General features: G+C 41.3%; 1 protein-coding gene across 1 annotated transcript in view; it reads right to left on the reverse strand.

Annotated features, from left to right (window-relative positions):
* Positions 1 to 21,486, reverse strand: part of DOCK2 (dedicator of cytokinesis 2) — a 397,882-nt gene that overhangs the window by 296,993 nt on the left and 79,403 nt on the right. The window contains exon 23 of the mRNA XM_038534784.1: positions 3,636 to 3,744. Coding sequence (XP_038390712.1) covers positions 3,636 to 3,744 — 109 coding nt within the window. The remainder of the gene's footprint in view (positions 1 to 3,635; positions 3,745 to 21,486) is intronic.

The following is a 21,486-nucleotide window of genomic DNA, read 5'->3' on the forward strand; positions in this document are numbered from 1 at the left end:
TATAATTTGGGGTGAATTGTTTAACGTTATGAGCCTCCTGTGGACACTGAAGACAGTGATTCCTTGCAGATCTCTGGTAGGATGAAAAACACTGTATGTGAAGATCCCAGCTTCATGCCTGGCACATGGTAGGTGTGAATCAGTGAAAGGTATTTTTAATGATTTAATGATTAGATGATTTTCTACCTTCTCCAAATTGCTGGTTTAAAATTCTCCATAGTTTTGGGCGAGCTGCTGCCATGCCAACTCTGAGCAATAAGGAAAACTACAGGAAGCAATTCACATGACCAGATGAGTCTTAGAAATGAGAAATGACTTGATGGGATCCCAGAACTCACAATGGACAAAGCCAAGATTGATTGAACCAGATCTTCTCTATGCTAAGTTAAAGCAGGGATGAATGAAGATTTCCACCATAAGCTGCTACTCAGCTGGAGGTGTAAAATTTGAACCAGGAATGGCACTCATTGTCATTCTTACTCTACCCTCTAACCCAAAACTTATTGCAGACACTACTAATAGATCACAGCACTCTTTCCCACCATACCCCATGCAGGCTCAGAATCAGGACTCCAGTCATTCTGTACTATTTGTCATTCCTTTTTTCTTTTCCCATAGAGTCAGTTCTTATGGGTTTATTCTCCCTGAAATTTATATCTGTGTTTCTTGATCTAGCTGAATAACCAAACGTCCTAAAACTGTTCAGCCTCATGTGACAAGGTTAGAAATATAAATATCTTCTTCTACTCTAGGAAAATGTTCCAAATGCTTCTGTTTTATGATGAGGTAAGGAAGGGAGAGGTATAAATGACTAAAAACTATTTAAAATGAAATATGTAATAGGCTCTATATCTCTCCCTTTACATATGTTGCTTTACTTAATCCTTTCAATATTTCCTTTAGATTAGACATTAGGCTTTCCATTTTATAAAAGGATAAACAGAGGTCCAGAAAACCAAAGCAATTTGCCCAATGTTACATGCCCAAGTGTGTTACATGCCCCAATTCTCACCCAGGTCTCTTGGGCACTCAAAGCTCTTTCTCTGGTAGCAAATATCAAAATCCAAGAAGATTCCTTGTATGAAACTTGCTAACATTACATGGCCTTGACTCCTCTCCCCTCATCAGCCCATGCATCATACCCTAAAATAGCATTAAATCTTCAAAGGTTGTTGCTTTCTATATTTGGATAAGGCTACATCCTTCTTTGACAAATTTTCAGCAACCATAGAAATAGGTAGAAAGTATCATTGATTTTATGTAAATCCTGGAAGTTAAATTTGGTCCTCAGAGCAAATTAAGAAAAGAGATGAAGGCCCTTTTGATGACTCTGGGTTGGAAATCCATGAAGAGAAACCAACATAACCCAGCCCAAATCCCAGGGAAAATAAGGCATTTCTAACATAGCTTCCCAGACAGTTAGAACTCGGGTAAAAAGGCTTATGGCCAGACCATAATAATCACATTAGTTCTCTACATTTGCATAGCATTTTATAATCTGCTTTTTCATAGACAGTGTTTATTTGATCCTCATGTAAACAGTGAAGTCTTACAGATGAGGAAACAAGACAGTGAGAAGTTGAATGACCAGCATAAAGTCCTGCAGCTGAGGAAGAAGAACATTCTTGTTGACCTGGATCTCCTCAGTGTCCTGAAAGCTCACTGGCTCCTCTGAGCTTTGTACCTTCCTCTCTTTCTTCCCCTTCTTATTCTCTATGTCCCTATGTCCTTTCCCCAAACCGAGAAATGGGTGCTGAAATTAGAAAGAGCGGCTCCATGATAGCTGTTTCCCTCCGGCTTTCTCAAGGTCAGCGGTCCGTCTCTCCTGGCACCTCTACCTCTCTGAGGCATCTGCTCCCTTCTCCTCCCCACCAGCTGGCTTCCTTCATTTGTCTGTCATTTCTGCTCCTTCATGCTTCAGCTTCCTTGGGACTATTTCTGACATGACTCAATGCTGCAGCCTCTCCCATTGCAACCAGTCAACCTCAATCCCCACCAAACATCCTAACATCTCTCCCAGGAAGCTCAGCTGCTTCTAATATAATACAGGCAGGGTGATAGGCTCTAGCTCTTATCACATTTCTTCATGCTGTCCCCTGCTCCTGCTATTCCCTTTGTTATAAAATAATGAAGGTTTGTAAAAGGATGAAGGAAGACTTAAAACAACAACAACAACAACAACAAAAGGGAAGGGAAGGAAAAAATGGTAAGATTCATCCTGAAGAAAACGGTCTTATCTCCAGTAGGTGCTAAATGTATAGAGCAAAGAACAGTGTAATGAGGCAGCTCAGAGCACAGTCTTCAGAGCCAGGTAGGAAGAGATCTGAATGCCAGCCATATGCTTGGAGTATGGAGCCTGATGAAGTGGTATCAATTCTGAGCTTCAGTGTCCTCATCTGTGAAATGGAGATGGGCACACCTATCCCGAGAGTCATTTGTGCAATAGATATTTCTTAAGCATCAGCTATGTATTAGGATGTTCTATGTGTTGAGGACACAGTAAACTAGGCAAAGCCCTCCTCTACATACTCACACACATAGGTATACACATGCAAACACACACACACACACACACACAAAGAGGTCTCCAACATTTGCTCAATCAAAAGACGCCCTTAGCAGAGTCATTCCTGAACTTTGTTTCATACCAGGGAGTTTTTTTTTAAACTCGCCTTACCCTAGTCACACTCCATACTGATTAAATTAGAATATCTGGTGGTGACCAGGCATCAGAATTTATCAAAGATTTCCAAGAGATTCTGATATGCAAAGTTGGGAACCCATAGTATCATCAGTGGACACTTGCCTAGACAGACTTCTGCCTCTACCTCCTCACCTCCATTTTAACTCGACACTAGCACCTCATTCTTTCCAGCCAGAGGCTGGGTGGTCACAGGCACAGCAGATATTTAAATTAGCAACTAAAAGGATAACTCTGATTAAAAGAAGAAGAAGTAAATCTGCATTAACTCACTGGTTTTGATAAATGTGTTTCTTATTCATATAGTATGAGACAGCCCTTCCTGAACACTTACAAGTCAATCCTGTGAAAGTTAGGAAGCCCTCCCTGAAAAGCCTCTTCATTCAGCCTCTCTGCTGCTTAACTCTTGCTCAAACTTCGGGTAGGATTTAAGGTTTCTCAAAGATCTACAGAGTTTGTACATTAGCATCATGAACCATAAATTAGAGGACCTTTCTCCAAAGTATCTCTAGTTTATTGAGGAGACTCTACCCCCAAAAGGGGATCTGAGCCTGAACTCACATCCTTGATATCAAGACCCAAGCTGAGGTCAAGAGTTGAATGCCTAACTGATAGAGTCGCCCAGGCACCCCACCATTGTCACCATTAGAAGTGAATCAGGTTTGACCTATTTCCTTCCAGGTAGCAAAAGCTTCAGTTATTTAAAAAGAGGCACTGTAACCTTCACAAGAAGCAAACAATAAATGTGCTTTCTTCTGCCCTGTGGAGCCCTGGTGTTCATGATCCTTGTACCATGTGGCCAGCCCAGACCTTCAACTAACACAGGATTACATATTCAAGCAAAAGTAGACATTATCTCACCATACTATTATTTATCAGATGACCAAAGGAAAAGAGTGTTTTTGTTTGTTTGTTTGTTTTAGCATAAACCAACCTGCAGAAGGATGGTTGTTTTATATTGACTTTTCATCAGGTTGTTGATGGATTCAAAGAGCCGTCTCATGGATTCTTCAAACTCCATCTGTTCTTTGCCTTCATAAAGCCTGAAAGAAGACACATCTGGGTCATTTCTCAAGCCTACAAGCAATACCTTTGAAAGTGTGTGCCAGCCACAAACTTCATTAAAATTAAGATCAAGGGGTAGGAGACAGGGACTTCATCGCCAGGGTGCCGAGCCAGCAGTGTTTACGGGCATCATCCATTTTTGGGAAAACTTCTGTCCACACATAGAACAGATAACCCCCAACAGACTCCCGCCTTTTCTTTTCTTTTTTTTTTTTTTAACTCTGAAGAACCTCAAAGGAATGAAACTCGTAAAGCTGAGGGGACATTAATAATTTCACCTTTCTGCAAGAATCAGATGGGAGATTGTAGCACCAGATTTCCAAAGTGTCTGAAAAGCATCAAGGAGAGATCTCTTCAGGTACACCACCCTTTCACTTAGCCACTGCCTACTTTGTCAAATAAATACATACTTGCCTGTTCTGTGTCAGGGGCCACTGTTTACCTGACCCTTTCATTTCAGGAGTGTGCTTATCACCTAGTTGAAACCTTTTGTTCCTCTGACTATAAAGGCCCTATACTGTTACTGTCAAAAATGTAAACATAACAGAATTGCATTACTTATAAAGTGAGAGTCCTCATTAATCCTACCTCAAGAATAGGGATTGTTAAAATTTGGATGGATATTCTTGCAGATATTTTCAAGGCCCACATGAATATATACATGTACTTTTTTATAGAAACCATTTCCTTGCATAAAATCAGTCTCCGGGCTCCTGAGGCTTCCGGCTCTCTTTGCCCGGCTTTGGAGTGCTGTTCAACCCGAGGCCTCTCCAAACAGGGCTTTAGAGCCAACCACGAAAAATCTGCAGCCTACTCTGTGGCATCCTGTGCAAAATACAGAGAAGAGTGCTCCTGTCTCCAATTCAGATAAAGAGTGTCTCCTGTCACTGCCCTACAGAGTCAGATGCCACTTGCTGTGGCTGCAGGAAAGGTGCTCTCCTTAGATAAAGCACTGACACACTTAACGGGTCTGTTTGCTCCATCAACCACAGGAAAGGTGGTCTATCAAGTGCTGTCTGCACTGAATTCCCACCTATCCCCTCACCCCTCTTTTCTCTTCTTTTGGCTTCTCTTCTATTGCCTTTCTCTGTCTTAAACATGTGTCTGCTTATCTGCCTATGAGTTTTATTTACTCTCTGTCTCTCTGGGTCACTATGTATATCTCTGCTTTTCTCTCTTCTGACTCTGTCTCTCTCTCTGTCTCTCTCTCTGTTAGTCACTCTACCTCTTCTTTTTTTTTTTTTTTTTTTTTTCCTGATTGACCACTTCCTAAAGTCCTCCTGAAATAAGAAGCTTAAGAGAAAGCCAGCACTAAATATTCCAATCAATGACAAGGGCCCAGTGATTGCTGCCTACTTTCTGGGCATCTAGTTCTAGGTCATAGAGACAAGTCTGTGAGAGGAGCCAGGAGTCCTAAAGCAGCTCTCTCCCTTTCCTTCCCTCATGCCCTCACCCTTCTCTAAAACTCCTCAATCCTCAACCTTCTTGTCCTGCTAGCACAGAGATGTCTGCCATAGAGTATGTATTTAGAGTGCATTAGCTCTGGGTTTCCAATCTCCACTTTGCCCCATACTAACTGAAGACCTTCTTAATGATAGCAGATATTCCCGAGCACTACTCTGCCCCAGACACTATCTGCATACACAGTAAATCATTCACCTTCCTGACCACACCATGGTGGGCCCTATCATTATCCCCATTTTACAGACTGATAAAACTCAAGCAACATGTCCAAGGACTCCACACCTGTAAGTGTTAGAGCCATCCAACTCCTGGGCCCACCCTCTCAGTCACTTTGTACACTACTTTGCTCTATGATTTACTGCCTCTCCTCATTCCCATAAGCCCCCATTTTCTCATCTACAAAATGTAGGCTGTAACAACACTGTGCCCGAGGATTGTGAGGAGACTAGCTCACACATGAAGTGCTTGTCATATGCCTTATGCCGGCAAATGTTAGCTGTCATCAGTTGTTAGGAGTATTACTATCATTTCTGCTTCAGAGATAAGGACACAGACAATTCCTAAGAGGTTGAAACTTGCCCAAATCCTATCAAAATGCAAAACTGTAAGACCCGATCTGCAAGAGGAAGGCAGGATCCTAATTCAAAGTGGTGGTGGTTTCCCCATAAGATGACACTGTTTAGTTCTTCTTTATGCCCAAAGCTAAGCTAATGGATGGTCCATCCCAGGCCTTTTGCCTTGAAATCTGTTACTCTTTCCACTAGTCACAGCTGCCTGAAAACATCTAATAAGCAATCTCACAATCCCTATTATGGTCTACAGTGTCTTCCACCAACATTTAACACCCAGACATAGATGCCCATGGGGAGTCACCATTACTTACATATATTTGGACTTTCTCTGTAAGGCATACTTACTAGTGAATTTGCATGGGGTTGGCAGGGAGAGTTTCCCACCAAGTCCTTTTCTTGGGAACCACTTGTGCAGCCTACAAGAATGGCCTCAAGCAGCCTTTTCCTATTGACTGACCCTGCCCACACCCACCTTCTATAACTGAATGGTCTTCCGGTGACTCTCTCCTTAGAATTTGTATCTTTTTAACACAGAAACTTAAAAACAGGCTTTATTGGGGGTCATCTTAATGGCTGCACTCTAAGGGAATATTCATGAACTCCTGATGAAGAGATCCTTGAGGCTGTCCTGGTTTCCAACAGTTGTGTGTGTGTGTGTGTGTGTGTGTGTGTGTGTGCGCGCGCACGTGTGTTTAACCCTTTTTGGATTATATGAGCTGCACAAATATCCTTACGATAAATTCTTTTTTTTTTTTTCTTAAACTAGCCCTGTTGGATTTGTTTCGACCCTGTCTGGTCTGGGTTCTTCGGGTTGGGATGGATTTCTTCCTGCTGCCTCCTGGAGTTCTAAACCAAGAGCTGTGGGCAAGGCCAATAAGTACCTAGTCCATGCTTTCCATTATATAGAAGAAGAAACCAAGGGCCAGACTGGGCAAGTGACTTGGCTTCACTGCCATCTTTTAAATGTTATTTGACTGAGGTGGGAAAGAAAAGAGACATTTAGGCTATGAGACCAAGTCAGGGCTATGCATTCAACTTTAAACTTGTAAGAAACTGAATTTAGTTCTTACCACCAAGAAAAAATCTGATTTGCTCTAGGTCACAGACTGTACCAGTGGTATAGCTTGAACCAGAACTTGGCACTCTTTGCCTTCTGTGCTCTGAGAATCTAACAGGGGAGGGCAGATGATACAGATCCCGTGAGGCCAAGATCAGGGGCATCTGCCTCTGGGAATCCAAGCTGCTCCCTGTTTCTCATGTCACAAGTGAAGTACCTAAACATCACAATCTAGTTCAGAGAAGGAAAAATATTGTACACCACCCTAAGTTTCATCAAAGATTAAAAAACCAATCTGTAGAGAAATGGCTTGCATTTAACAGTGACTACATCATTAAGCAGAGTTGTTACAGTCGTAGATAGCAAATGTACCTGTGTGAATGTGTATGTGTGAATTTTTAAACCCAGGGTTTTACTCGGTGGAAACAAGAAGAAGAGCTGGAGAAAATGAGTGCAGTTGGACAGGAGAAGTGGCACAAACAGCTATTTAGTGCAAAGGGTTTTCTCTCTAGCCAGACTCCTTCATATATTGGCTGCAAGGCCTTGGAATCTTTACCTTCCTTACTGACAGAATGGAAATATAATGCTCACTCAAAGGGTGATCTTGAGGTAGGAAAAAAATGAGATAATATCTTTCAAGTGCTTAACATTTTATAGCTGGCACTTAATAAATGTTAAGTAAATGTCAGCTACTATCCGTATTGTTGGTGGTGGTTCCCAAGCACAGAAGCGATCATACTCATCTAAGCACACGTACATAAAAGGAGTATTTCCAGGAAGGAGTAACTAAGGCAAATAAAATACATAAGGGTTTTAGATTACATGCAAGAATAAACTGATGATGGGGACCATTCAGCACTTGTAGGGCCTCTCCTGAGAAGCTAGAAAAGAAAAGAAAAAATAATGTCTCATCTCTCTGCAAGGCGGTAAGTGTGGCCTTGAAGTCAAGGGCATAGCAGATGTGGTTTCAAGGTCCTTTTTTAGCACTTGGTCTCTGTTATAGCTTCAGGAGGGAAACTTTTTTTTTTTTTTTTTTGGCTTCAGCACGCCTAGAAAGATGCTTCAGAAACCAGCTGATCCTGCCAGGGAACGAATTATTGAAGGGCCTGAAGGCCCCGACCACAAGGAAAACTAGAACAACCCACGAGGTGCTGTTCTGGGGCATGTGAGCCCAGCCACGGCAAGCACTCCAGCTCCCAAGGCTTGGATAAATATAGCGATGCGCTGCTTGCATGTGATTCATTAAGGAGACACTGTGCACAGCTGAGCACTCACTAAATGCAAATGGGGCCCCATATGGTGTGTACAATGCTTTGCACCACCTCTTCCATGCAGGTACATAAAGCCTCAGCCTAAAACGGAGATGCCAACGTCAAGCCAGCAGCCCAGGGGAGCAGAATCTAACCAAAGCATCATCAGGCTTGGAAAGCCAGCAGGAAGATTTACTGTAGAATCCAGGAATGGTGGGTCTCCTGGCACACCAGCCCCATTTTGTTTTCTACCCCTTGGCCATTTCTGGTTCCTCTGAGCCACGTTTATAGGCATCCTCCTGATTTCTTCCCTGCCTCTTTAAGGCCATACAGAAGTTTAGGTAAGACTGTGTGGTTCCAAACTCTGCTCTGACTCTTATCAGTTGGGTGGCTTTGAGTAAGTTTTTTAGTCTCTCTAAGGCTCAATTTTCTCATTAGTAAAATGATATTACCCCATAAGGTGGATCTACATGCAAATAATGCATGTAAAGCAACTAGCATAGTGCCTAGCACATAGTAAACACTACATAAATGCTAGCTATTGTTATATACTACCATAATTTTCTTCTAGAGCCACCCATTTTTGTTTCCTAAGCATTAAGAAGGAAAAAAAATCAGTATCTTCATAAAGACAAATATAATTTATTGAGCACCTACTGCGTACCAGGTACTGCAGGGGAGATAAATATGAGTAGACCTAAAACCCATTCCCAGAGAAATCATGAGGCAGGCCAGCAGGTAAATTATGTATTGCCACATAGTGAGAAAAGTTGGGTAATAAAAGTTTAATATTATTATCCAGCACTTCCTAAGGGTCAGGCAGTGTGCTAAATTCTTTGCACGGATTAGTTCACTTGGTACAGATGATTATTATTCACATTTTACACAGAAGAAAAGGAAAAGACATTAATGAGGCTTGAACCAGGGGAACAGAAGAGCGGAGGACGAAACAAGGGCTCTAGTGGACACTGACCAGTTACCACCTACCTGGTAGTACCTCTGCCCTCAGCAGGCCCCCCTCACAGTCTGTCCTCCCTCCTTCCTGCCTCCCCAGCATTCCCATAAATACCCTGCAGGATTAGACCTGGGCCCCAACTTCCCTTTGTCTCCCTTACCTGATCACATTTTACCTAAATTTGCTCTTGGCGAGACACATACCTGACTCGTTTCAAAAGTGCCTGGGAGCAAGTCCAGATTAATCGGGAGATTTTTAAAATGAAAAATCTATTTTAAATGTCTCTATGATCTGACATGGAAATGAGCAAAATTACTCAACAATAATGTCATGCTACGCCATTCTGCTACTTTGCCACACAAGTCAAGATACTTGTCTGCCCCCAAATGTGATGCCAAGTACTGAAGGAATACTATGGAAGGGAGGCCACTTATATAGTGAATATCCATAATAAATGCTGTACACTCCACACATTAAAGCAGACTATCACAGTGACTGAGGCCTCCCTGTGTGAATACTTCATTCTTCACCATCACTACTTAACTTGCCTGCTTTCTCCACTAGAGTATAAGCTCCATGCAGCAGAGTCAAGGCTATCTCAGTCATAATATCCCCATGTCTACGTAGCAATAGGCTTGGAACATCAAAAGGGAGTTATAAACAAATGTATCAACTAATGATAAAGTATTAAATGAATGAACTTCAGCACCTTTGATGTCGCCATACAGAAGTGTCTTATGAATGCAGAACTCATAACAATTCAGCTATTTCTAATGATATCTGAACTAGATAGTATTAATATTCATCTTCAGCGATGTAGCCTTATTATTCTTACCTTGACTATTAAGACCACTACTAATAGCTGCTACTTACCAAGAATTTGCCAGGTACCAGGCACTATGTTAACTGCACAAGGTCACCCAACTTGTAAAAGGCAATGTCAAAATTTCAGCCTGAGTGTATCGGGCTCCAAATTTCACTCTTAACCACTGGGCTATCCTACCTCCACAGAACAGAGCAAAGTAATAGCCAAGAACTGGTACAAGTCAGGGTGGGTAGAAAAGCATTATTTGCCCAGGGGATGATGTTACAGGGCTAACCAGAGAAGCTAAATGGCTGGCTCTAACCTTTTTCTGTTCAAGCTCTAAATCCAAGGTGACTTGGCTGGTTTTCCTATCTTCGAGCCAATAATTTGCTCTATTAGAGTAGGTGTAAATTAGTGACATTACAAAAAGAACCATTAAGCCATTCGTGGTTTCAGAGGAGTGATTACTTGGAAAAATCACAACATTCTAAGACCAAACCTACCTGTCTCTCTGCCTCTCTCCCTCTGTCTCCCCCTTTCCTTTTTTCTCTCCCTTCCTCTCTTTCTCCCTCTCTCTCTTCCTTCTCTCCACTCCCCCTCTTTTTGTTTCTCTCACACCCTACTCCAACCTTGGATGAAGAATAATTGTAGCCTAACCAGTGCCTGAGTCTGTCTGAAAAATCATCCTTGCATTTATTGATCCTATTTACAGAAAGAAACACTTGAGTGCACTCAGCAGGTACATTTAAGTCAAAGCAATAGGGCTGGAAAGGATTCATGAAAGAGAGGGCCGCTTTCCTGATACACTTCTTTCCTTCATGGTCATTGTAACCATTCTGACCCCTTCCTCCATCACCAAAGTCTACGGATCCAAAAGGAACCCAGAATTGCAGATTAAGACAAGGAATTTTGGTCCAATGAGTAGGCAGTGGCCAGAGAAATTCTCTTTTGAATGGTAACAAACCTGAAGTAAAAGGCATTATTCTGTTACAAGAGAAAGAGCAGAGCCAGGATAGATAGGATAGTCCCTTAGTAGCAAGGAAGGATTACAACTTTGCCTGTGGTGGCCAGAGTCTTCGATGCAGACTTCCTTTAATTGAATGAAGCAGCTGAGAGGCAGAGGGCTCAGACCAGTTCCTGGTGCTAACCCTTTTGTCAATGACCAAAATTATTTCTCCTAGAGCTTTTATTTTTCTAGCATCTGACATTTGAGGAGGAATCCTCCCGCCCTTAGGCACACTGCAAAGAAATTTCAGTAAACAGTCTTCCCTCTTGTAAATCACCCCAGGGAAGAATGATTTGCCGATGAAAGAACAAAAGACAAACTCAACATGTGGGGATCCTATTTTGAAAAATGTCTAGGATGAACCTACAAAAATCAATGCACTCACTGAAGAAAAACTGTCTCAGGTGGAAGTGTAAACAGCCTAAACAAACAAACAAACAAAAAATAGAAGTTAACAATATGGAAGAAATGAAAGAAAACAATCCATCCAAAACATTCACTTTACTTTAAAATATGGCAACCCCATGCAATAAATTAATAGTAATAGGTAATAAGACTCAGGCAAAAGCCTTGAAAAGAACTCTAAGTTACGAATAGAGTGTGATGTGTGCCCCAGCCGTCCTTCATTCTACTGAGAGGAGCTTCAGCCTTTATGTAATTTGGCAAGAACTCAGTTGCATAATTCTGCACTTAAGTAAATTTCTCCATTAGCATGAAAAATGGTATTCAGGGGTTTTCTCTCAATATAATTAGAAATTGAGTGCTCCCAGAACAATGCTCCTAAAGAGAAACACACACACACAACATTTCCTCCCACCGACCCCTACCCTTTCCATGGTTCCAAGACGTAGAGAGAGAAATATAGATTGCATCATTTACTTGAAGGAGACGCTAATATCAGTAGAGTCCTTCCAGCATTTTCTTTTTAGGCCCAGTTGCTCTAAAAGTTCAGGTACCAAAAAAAAAAAAAAAAAAAAAAAGTTCAGGTACCGAGAAGAAATGAGGTTTTGACCGCTTCTCTGACCATTTCTTCCTTTAGTTTTTAATAACCTAGGAAGTGTCCATGATATCATAAATGATAACAGAAAAAATAAGTTGCAGAATGATTACACACGCACACACACATACGCACCCCTAATAAAAATCTGCAAACCTATACACAAATTGATAATTTTGTTATCTCCTAGAAAAGAGATTGTGTATGTCAATGGTCCCCTGATATACTTCTGTGTTATATTGTGATTTTTAAACAAGTAAATGTTACATTTAATTTTCAAGAGATATCTACTCTTCCTTTGGGGTGAATGTTTCTTGCCTTCCAGCTCCTTTCTACAGCAATCTTTTTCCCCAAAGTCTTTCCTGAATTCTCTTATTCTCACTGCGGAAATAGGGCTGCATCCAGGGGATCTAGCTCAAGGTCAGACAACTAAAGGCAGTTTCCCCTCTACACTTAGAGAATCTAAATGCTGGTTTTTCACCTACCTCCTGGTTCCTGGCATGGACTACAGCTTGAGAGACAACTGCCCAAGAAATGTCAAGTTATTATTACTCTAAACCGTGGTCATGCTAGGAGCATCTGACCTTCGACCTTTCAGTCTTGTGGCTTTCAGAGAAAGATAATGAACCTCAGGTTTTTTACTCTGTTCCACTGAGAGCCTTGACATTTGATATGTGGAGTTAAATAGAATTTTTAACATTTTCCTTATTAATGGTGCTGGGTTTTAAAATACCTATGCAGTAAAATTCTTTTGTTTTGAAATCCAGGAATACCTGAGGAAGGGTCAAATTCAAATGTCTCCGGTTTGCATTACTGAAGACCTCATTTGAGTAGTATAATGCCTGAGAGCCAGGCAAGCCATCAGCAGAGAGGAGTGCCACAGAAAGAACAGTGGTCTGGGTCTGAGGATTGGGCTCTAAACCAGACTCTAGCAGTACTGTGTGTTGTGATTGTTAGAAGGTTACTTTGCTCTGGGAGTTGGTTCCCTCATCAATAAGTGGACTACATTACTATTGAGGGAAATCTCCAGGATTCTTCACTAGCTTCTGTGGTCAGAGTCAGATAGGGCACTTCGATCATCCAAGACCAAGCCTGTTCACCCTGCATATTCACCAGCATGGCATATGTTCCCATAGACACTCAAGTCAGAGCCTGGGGCAAGTAGTGATGGATCATGATGGATCTCTTCACCTGCCAGCTGTCAGTTGGTCATCAGGTCCCATTAATTCCACCTCCCAAAGCCATTTTCTCCCAGCTTTATTGAGATATAATGGGCATATAACATTATGTAAGTTTAAGTTGTCCAACCTAATGGCTTGATACGTGTATATATTGCAAAATGATCACCATAATGTTAGTTGACACATCTATCACTTTACATAATTACAATTGTGTAAGACCTCCTTTCTTAGCAATATCCAAGTATGTCATACTTGTTAACTAGAGTAACCAAAGCCACTTGCTACTCTCCATCTTTATGGCCACCACCTTTCATTATCAACTCAAGGGGTTAAAAGAGGAACCAAGTTTCAGAGCCCAGCATGCATGAAACAGGCACATAATGTGTTGATGCTGAATATAAGGAAGAATAAATGCTGAGCGAAAGGCCTTTCAGAAGTTGTAGACACTAACAGCAATTCTTTAAAAAAAAAAAAGTCAAAAGATACCTATATGTCATGAAAAGCTATTTACCATCTCTAGAATTCCAGATCCTGACATGACCTGTGAATTAGAATGGCAACTGTGATACGTATTTGGGTGTCAATTTTTATTTCTTTAATAAATTTCTTCGTAGCACAGTGATTGGAAGATAGTAGGACCTTAGAAAATATTTGTGTGTGTGTGTGTGTGTGTGTGTGTGTGTGTATGATCATACTTGAAACACAGACTACATGGGCAATGAGAATCTGAAGAGATTTGACTTAGTTTGAAAATATAGGAACAGGTTCCCTGAGGAAGCAATGCTTTAGGTAACCCAGGAGACGAGATAAAAGAAAACTAGAAGAGAAGGAGAGGGAAGGGCATTCCATTTCCAAGAAAGCAAGTGCATGTGTCCCACAGCAGAAGAGAGCTGAGTGGGTCAGAGGGACTGAATGAAGACCAATAAATCCGGAGTGGAGGAAATCTGGGTAAGTTAGGAGAAAGGAGACAGGTGGGGAGCAAAAGCCAACCCAGTCCCATAGACCCTTTCAGGGCACATGCAATTTTGTCTTCATCTTTAGAGCAATGAGAAGAAATTAGAGGATTTCAAGAAGGTGAGCATCCAGGTCAGATTTGAACTGTGGAAAGATCATTCTAACTGCAGTAAAGTTTAAAGACTTCCATTTCCAACAGTGTGCTGGACAAAACACCCTGGAAAACCTCTCAATAAAAATGACTACCAAAGCTGGATTTTCAAAACGAGTTGGCAAACTATCAGAAAAGTAAAGAAACCACAGAGGAGAAACACTAAGCAAAAAGGAGATTCTGGGTACTTACAGAGCAATAAAGCCAACTTCTGCCCCCAATACATTTGCTCAACCTTAGTGGCTTTAAACCTCCACTCAGATGGTTGTTTGGGGAATAGAAGGAATGAGATCAATCCTAGGGCCTGCTTATTGGAGACCCTTGCATAAAGCTGGTATCTCAAACTGTTACGCTTTCTTATAAAGGAGGGTAAGAAGTAAATCTATTGCCTAAACGGGAGCAGTGAGGAAACTACCCACTCCTCAGTACTGGATAGAAAAGGAAAACACATCTCCATTGAGATTTCTGAACCATGAGCCAGTCTTCACCTGGATTTTGTTTTGTTCATGTTTTTGTTTTTCTGTATTCATGTTCCTTGCTTGGATCTACAAACAGATACTTTAACTTAAAGTGGTCTCTGGTTGCTAATGCACCCATTTTCTTTGGAGGAAAATAAAACTTTTATTTCAAAACTAAAAACAACTATAGAACAACTGATAAAATTCTAAAGAAAGTTAGCTTTAAAATATAATAATAACAACAAAATGCCCAGGAATCATGATCATGCTAAATGGAGACAGCAAAATCAGACATACAAAGACTCATCCTACTGAAATTATAAAGAATTACAATTCAAAAAATATAAAATCTCAAATTTAATATGCTCCAAATAGAAAAAAGATGCTTAAAATATGATAAAGAAAAAATATAAAAATGAAAAATTGTATTTGAATAAGAACTAAATGGAATCTCTGAAAATAGCCCACTAATTAAAATTAAAAACCCAGTCAATGAGTTAAATGGCATATTAGACATAGCTTAGAGAGAAAATGGTGAACCAAAAAGCAGGTTCAAAGAAGTTAACCAGAATGAACCCCCCAAAACAAAAAGAAATGATAGAATATATGAGAGTTTATGAGACATGGAAATATGAGGTCTAACATACATACATTAGTTGACATTTCAGAAAAATAATGGGATATATGGGAAAGATGCAAATATTAAAAAGAATAATTGGAGCACCTGGATGATGCAGTTGGTTAAGCATCCAGCTCTTGGTTTCCACTCAGGTCATGATCACAGGGTCGTGAGGCTAAGCCTCACATCAGTCTCTGTGCTCAGTGTGGTATACATTTAAGACTCTCTCTCTCCTTCTCCCTCTTCCTCTCCTGCTCGCACACACATGTACTCTCTCTAAAATAAATAAATAAATCTTTTTTTTTTTTTAAAGAATAATGAGGGACACTTGGGTGGCTCAGCGGTTGAGCATCTGCCTTTAGCTCAGGATGTGATCTCAGGATCCGGGATTGAGTCCCACATTGAGCTTCTTCCTCTGCCTGTGTCTCTGCCTCTCTCTCTCTCTCTCATGAATAAATAAATATTAAAAAAAATGAGTGGGATTTTTTTTTTTTTTTTGGTGGTGGGGTAGTGTGGGGTGGGGTGAGGAACTCCAGATTCAGGAAAACAAACTTCTAGCTGTATAAACAAACTCATTCCTAAGTAAATCATGATGAGTTTAATTAATCTGGTTTTATTCTAAAGCTGGAAAGAAGTTTTCCTGGATGTAGACCTCTAGTTTGTTTTTGTTTTGTTTTGTTTTGTTTTGGGGTTTTGTTGTTGTTGTTGTTGTTTACCTGTTAAGTTTAGCCTTCAGGCTTACTGTTGCTCCTATATAGGCTTTCTGGTCTCTTCTCTCTGGTGGCTTTTAAGATCACCCCTCTTTCTTTGATAGGGAGAGGGAATTGAGTAAAAGGGGGTGCAGGCCAATCTTTAGGACCTCTGAAGAGTCTGAGAAGTATGAAGAATATGAAAAGAGTTCTGTATTATAGATGCCAAGACAGAAGTATTTTGGAAAAGACAGGTCAGCAGTAATAAAATGCTGTGGCTCATGCTATTTGGGATATCCTTAATTGTTGTCACAGTGGTATTATCATCTGTGGCTTATTCACAAAATATATTTGACTATGGGCAAGTTCTTCATTTTTATCGCTCCTGTGGTATCCAAAACCAGTGGCTCTTCCCTCCCCCTGCCGAACACCCATCTGATAGAAAATCAGGAAGTAATAATTAATGATACTATTTAGCCCAGAAAATTGTGATTTGGAAGAACATCCCTCTGAGAAGAAGTTCATCTGCACGAGTATGCATCTATACATAGTGTACTCTGATGATCAAACTGAATGACTTATATTATCTGCTGCTTTGGGTCATATGGGTCTTTAGACTTATAAATTAACAAATAATTGAGAAGGGACTATAATCATGTACTTAAAAAATATTCAAAATTGCAAACCAAAAATTCCTGGTGGCTGAAATATATATATGGCTTTGAAAAGCTGTAAATGTTGTGATTATAAGACGATGATGCTTAGCAGAGTTGAGAGATTGCAGGAGAAACTAAAGGAGCTCCTCAATGATCTGAGGAGCACAGCCTGTGTCTGTCCTCAATCTAATTAGAAATTGGGCAATAACTATCACACGTGTCTTACAGGAGGCAACTAAAGAAGCTAGTGGGAATATGAAACACTTTTTAATTTTAAATACAGAATTACTATAATCTAAAACACAAATGCGGGATCCCTGGGTGGCGCAGCGGTTTGGCGCCCGCCTTTGGCCCAGGGTGCGATCCTGGAGACCCGGGATTGAATCCCACGTCGGGCTCCTGGTGCGTGGAGCCTGCTTCTCCCTCTGCCTGTGTGTGTCTCTGCCTCTCTCACTCTCTCTCTCTCTCTCTCTGTGACTATCATAAATAAATAAAAAAATAAAAAAAATAAAACACAAATGCTTTGCAGGACAATATGCACTCTGTTTGAACTCAGAGCCCTTCACTCCTATCAGGGGCTGCATAATTAACACAGGAGTGAACAATTGTATCCCTTCCTATTGAGCTGTTCAATGTAGGTACCACTGATCAGGCACAGCTCCTTGTACAGCTACCTCTAAATGCAGCCTCAGTGTCCACTTCAACACAAATCCAGACAGCAACCACCAACCCATTCTGGTGACACATGACACCAACCTTTCTCTCCAGTTGAGTGGGCACTGCTTGGCATTCTAACATTTCCAGTAAAATGCCTGCAGGGGCCTTGGCTACATGCTGAGAATAAATCCTGCACAGCAGGTCCTGCCAGTCTCTCCATATCCACCTTCCTCCTATTCCTCCCCTTTGTTCACTATCCTTCAGCCACGCTAGTCTTCTCTAACTTTCTGGAAAACCTCAAGCTCTTTCTTATTCAAGAGCACCTGCTCAGAGTTTTCCTCCGTGAAGGACCTTTCCTTCTATCCCTTGCATGGCTGGTTCATTAGCCTCTTTCATACCTCAGTTGAAATGTCACTTCTTCAGAATCCACACAATGAAAAACATTGTGAGCTAATCCCAACATTCGATGAAGAAACTAAGGCAGAGGTTAGGTCATTCGCACAAGGGTACGCAGGTAGGTAGTCACTGGCATTCTTTACCACTATACTGTACTATACATGTACCATGTATCTCAACTATTTGCTTATTTCCCTTATGGGCATTTAGTATGGTTTGCAACTACATGGTGTATTTGTTTGCATTTTTTTTTTTTGTCTCCCTCAGTACTATAGAAGGGCAGAATGAGGGCTGGGCTACATCTGTCTTGTTCACTGCAGTAACATAGCATAGAACTTGATCAAATAGTAAAACTCAAAAATATTTGATGAATCAATGAACTGGATTGAATTGAATTAATGTGTCTTTGCAGTCAGCTGCATTAGGAGAGTAGATCTGAGAGATAGACTAGTTGGAGACTTGAAGAACAGTGGCCATCTATGCCTCAGAACTAAGTCTACTTTAATTTTCCATCCACCCCAAATAAGCAGCCACACAATAAGCAGCCACCCAGAGAACTGAGCAATATATTATTTCCTATTAAGGAAACAAATTCTACTTTGAGGTGATACTGCCTCACATGCATTTGAGGTGGATCAACAAGCCCACCCAGTCACCCTGATTCAGTTCAGCATCCCTGACAATTACGTTAGCTTGGTGTATTTCACCTCTCTGGCAAACTAGACCCTTTATTATCTTGCATGCTCATATTTAGTTACAGGGGATTTGCGAACACATTTCCTAAATCTACATATTTATTTAGTAAATTGATCTTTCACCCAGGTCATTCTCTGAGGAACTGTCAGCCTTAGCATTTGACAGAAAAAGCTTTTTTTTTTTTTTTTTTTCCACAAAGGCAAGGATTCAGCCAGCAAGAAAGCTTCTAGATGTCCAAGGAGGAGTTAACAAGGAAAGGAAATTGTCTACTGCTTCAACCGGGAAGAATGAATATCTTGTGTCATCCATGGCTTTTCCCTTAACTGTCTACAGGGTAGATAGTCTTGTTCTGCAAAATTAAGCCATTTAAAGGGACAATGGAAGCAGACAGCCCGCATCTTACACTTTGCTGTGAGCAAAGTATGAGATCAGCCCCTAGTAGGAAACAGTTTACTCAGCCTCTGAAGCATCAGCAGGGGGAAGCCAATCTGGGATTACACCCTGGCCAAGGACACTCCGCAGTGTAGGTAATTCACGTGAAGAGGATGGGAAATCGATAGCAATTCAAAGTCCTGTTCCCACTGCCTCTTTAAGGTCTCCAACTGGTTATTAGGAAAGATGCTAAGCCCTGGGGAATGGCTGGCTAATTCACCAAAGACCTCCTCACTGCAAAATATCTTGCCTCTGATCAGTTTTCAGTTGCCAGGACTTTGCTGTAGCGTGCGGAGGGTGCTGACACTTCCTCCTCGAAATGCTCTCTTTTCTGGCTCCTGGAATGCTGGTCTTCCCGCTTTCCCTCTGTGTTCCTGATCAGCCTTCCCTGGGGCTCTCCCCTCATTCATCCCTTCAACACGCTAATCTCCTGGGTTTCACCCTGAGTTTTATATCATTGCTCACCTTGTGCTATAGCTTCAAATACAATACTTTTTTGGATCAATCACTACCAAAACTTTACTTCTGTTCTTTACTCTCCTGAACTCCAGATTTGTATCTAACTACCTGCTATACATTTCTATTGGGCTATCCCAATAAACATCTCAAATTTTACCAAAACATATCATCTTCCCCCCAAAACTTCTCCTCCCCTGTATTCATCATGCTGATGAATAATGTCTAAGGAAACGGGTCGCAAAGCTCAACCTCAGATCAGCTGATCCTGCCCTCTCCCCTAGCTGCACTCCCACCCACATTCCATCCTGCCATTAATACACCTTGTAGTCTTCCACCCTTCTTCTTCCACCCTTCTTCTCCCACCCACTATGACTGCCTTAGCTCAAGTCTTCTTGCCTGGATCACTGCAACTGCTTCATTATTAACCTCCTGCCTCCCTTCCTCTATACTACCTTCCACACACTCATCTTTCTTCCTCAGTGATCTTTTTAAAACATGAATCTGAATCATGGAGATCTCTTGCTTGCTTGCTTGCTTTATTTATTTATTTATTTGTTTGTTTGTTTTAATTTTTATTTTTGTATTTGAGAGAGAGAGCAGGGCAGAGGTAGAAAGAGGTAGAGAATCTTTTTTTTTTAAGGTTTTATTTATTTATTCATGAGAGACACACACACAGAGAGGCAGACACAGGCAGAGGGAGAAGCAGGCTCCATGCAGGGAGCCTGATGCAGGACTCGATCCCGGGACTCCAGGATCATGCCCTGGGCCAAAGGCGGCACTAAACTGTTGAGCCACCCAGGCATCCTGAGGTAGAGAATCTTAAGCAAGCTCCATGCCCAGCATAGAGATTGATGCGGGGCTCAATGACATGACCCTGAGATCATGACATGAGCCAAAACCAAGAGTCGGACATTTAACTAACTGAGCCACCCAGGCTCCCTTGTAGATCCTCTGCCTTAGAACTTCAATGGCCCCCACTGCCAAAAGCAGAGGTTTCCAAACTGCTCCATGAGAAAAAAAATTCAAGCATGATTCTCAACAGATGCTTACTTATTTATAAATTATATCCAAGTATTATTCTAAATCACGTTTATAAAGTTTAATTTTTTCCTCTTGGAATGAAATTAAGGAATTTTCATCTTTTTGCCTCATTCCAATGGATGAGTCTGTCCCCCCACTGGGGTGCTCACTCTGCTCTGAGGATGGAGGGCAGCATTTATGCTGATTTCCCCTGGCAGAGAGAATGGCACCACACTCCTCGGTCAGGCATACCAGGTGTTCATGGTCCAACTACAACCTACCTCATCAGGTGCATGGTCCCCACTCTTCCACCAGGACATATTCACCCACTAGCCCCTCTGCCGCATAGACATGCTATTCACGGGCATACCATAGCACAAAGAACCTAGGCTTTGATGGTGCATCCCTCTCTGCTAACATCTAGCTGTCACTTTCTGTATCTTTCTGGGCCCCAGTTTCCTCTTCTGCCAAACAAACATCAGAATACCACTACTTCCCAGGGTTCCTGTGAATATGAAGTGAGGCAGAGTAAAAAAGTGATATAGGGCCAAGCACAGAGGAGATGCTTAATAAATGGTACCCTGGAGTAGTAGGAACAATGGGGAGCTGGGTTCCACACGTTATTCCCTCTGCTTGAAATTTGTGATTCTTCTCTCTTTCAACATTTAGTTTAAAGTATCACTTCATCCGAGAAGAATTACTGATCCTCCTGAGGTGGAGTTGGTCATTTAAACCTGTCTGTTTCCTGAGCCTCAATGGCATCATGCCATGGATCATTGCTTATTCCAGGGAACTGTGATTTGATTGCTGGGATGCCTATCTATCATCCCCACAGCATTGCTGCTACTTGAGGAAGCCTTACTTATTAATTTCAAAGTCCCCAGTACTTACAGTGCCTAGCACATAATAGGTACTCAATGAATGTTTATTAATATTTCTATACACAAAGGGAAAAGAGGAGTATTTAAAATGCATGCATATGCACAATTTCATGTTACAATGACAGCTACTTACTTCCTGCTTTACAAAGCATTTACACATATGTTTGTAATAAACAAGCTGTTGGATCCCCCTCAGCATTGTAGCAACTCATAAAATAGATAATAAATTAAAGAGAAGTGACTGTTTGACAGTATCCCTTTGATGACAGTTTTCTTTTCCACCCTGATCTAATGCCAAGTTAATGTTATCATAAAATAATTCCATTAACTGCAATTGTGTAGTTTACTGAGCCATTACTGTCATC

This window comes from Canis lupus, chromosome 4, assembly GCF_011100685.1.
Source record: "Canis lupus familiaris isolate Mischka breed German Shepherd chromosome 4, alternate assembly UU_Cfam_GSD_1.0, whole genome shotgun sequence".
Taxonomy (NCBI): Eukaryota; Metazoa; Chordata; class Mammalia; order Carnivora; family Canidae; genus Canis; species Canis lupus.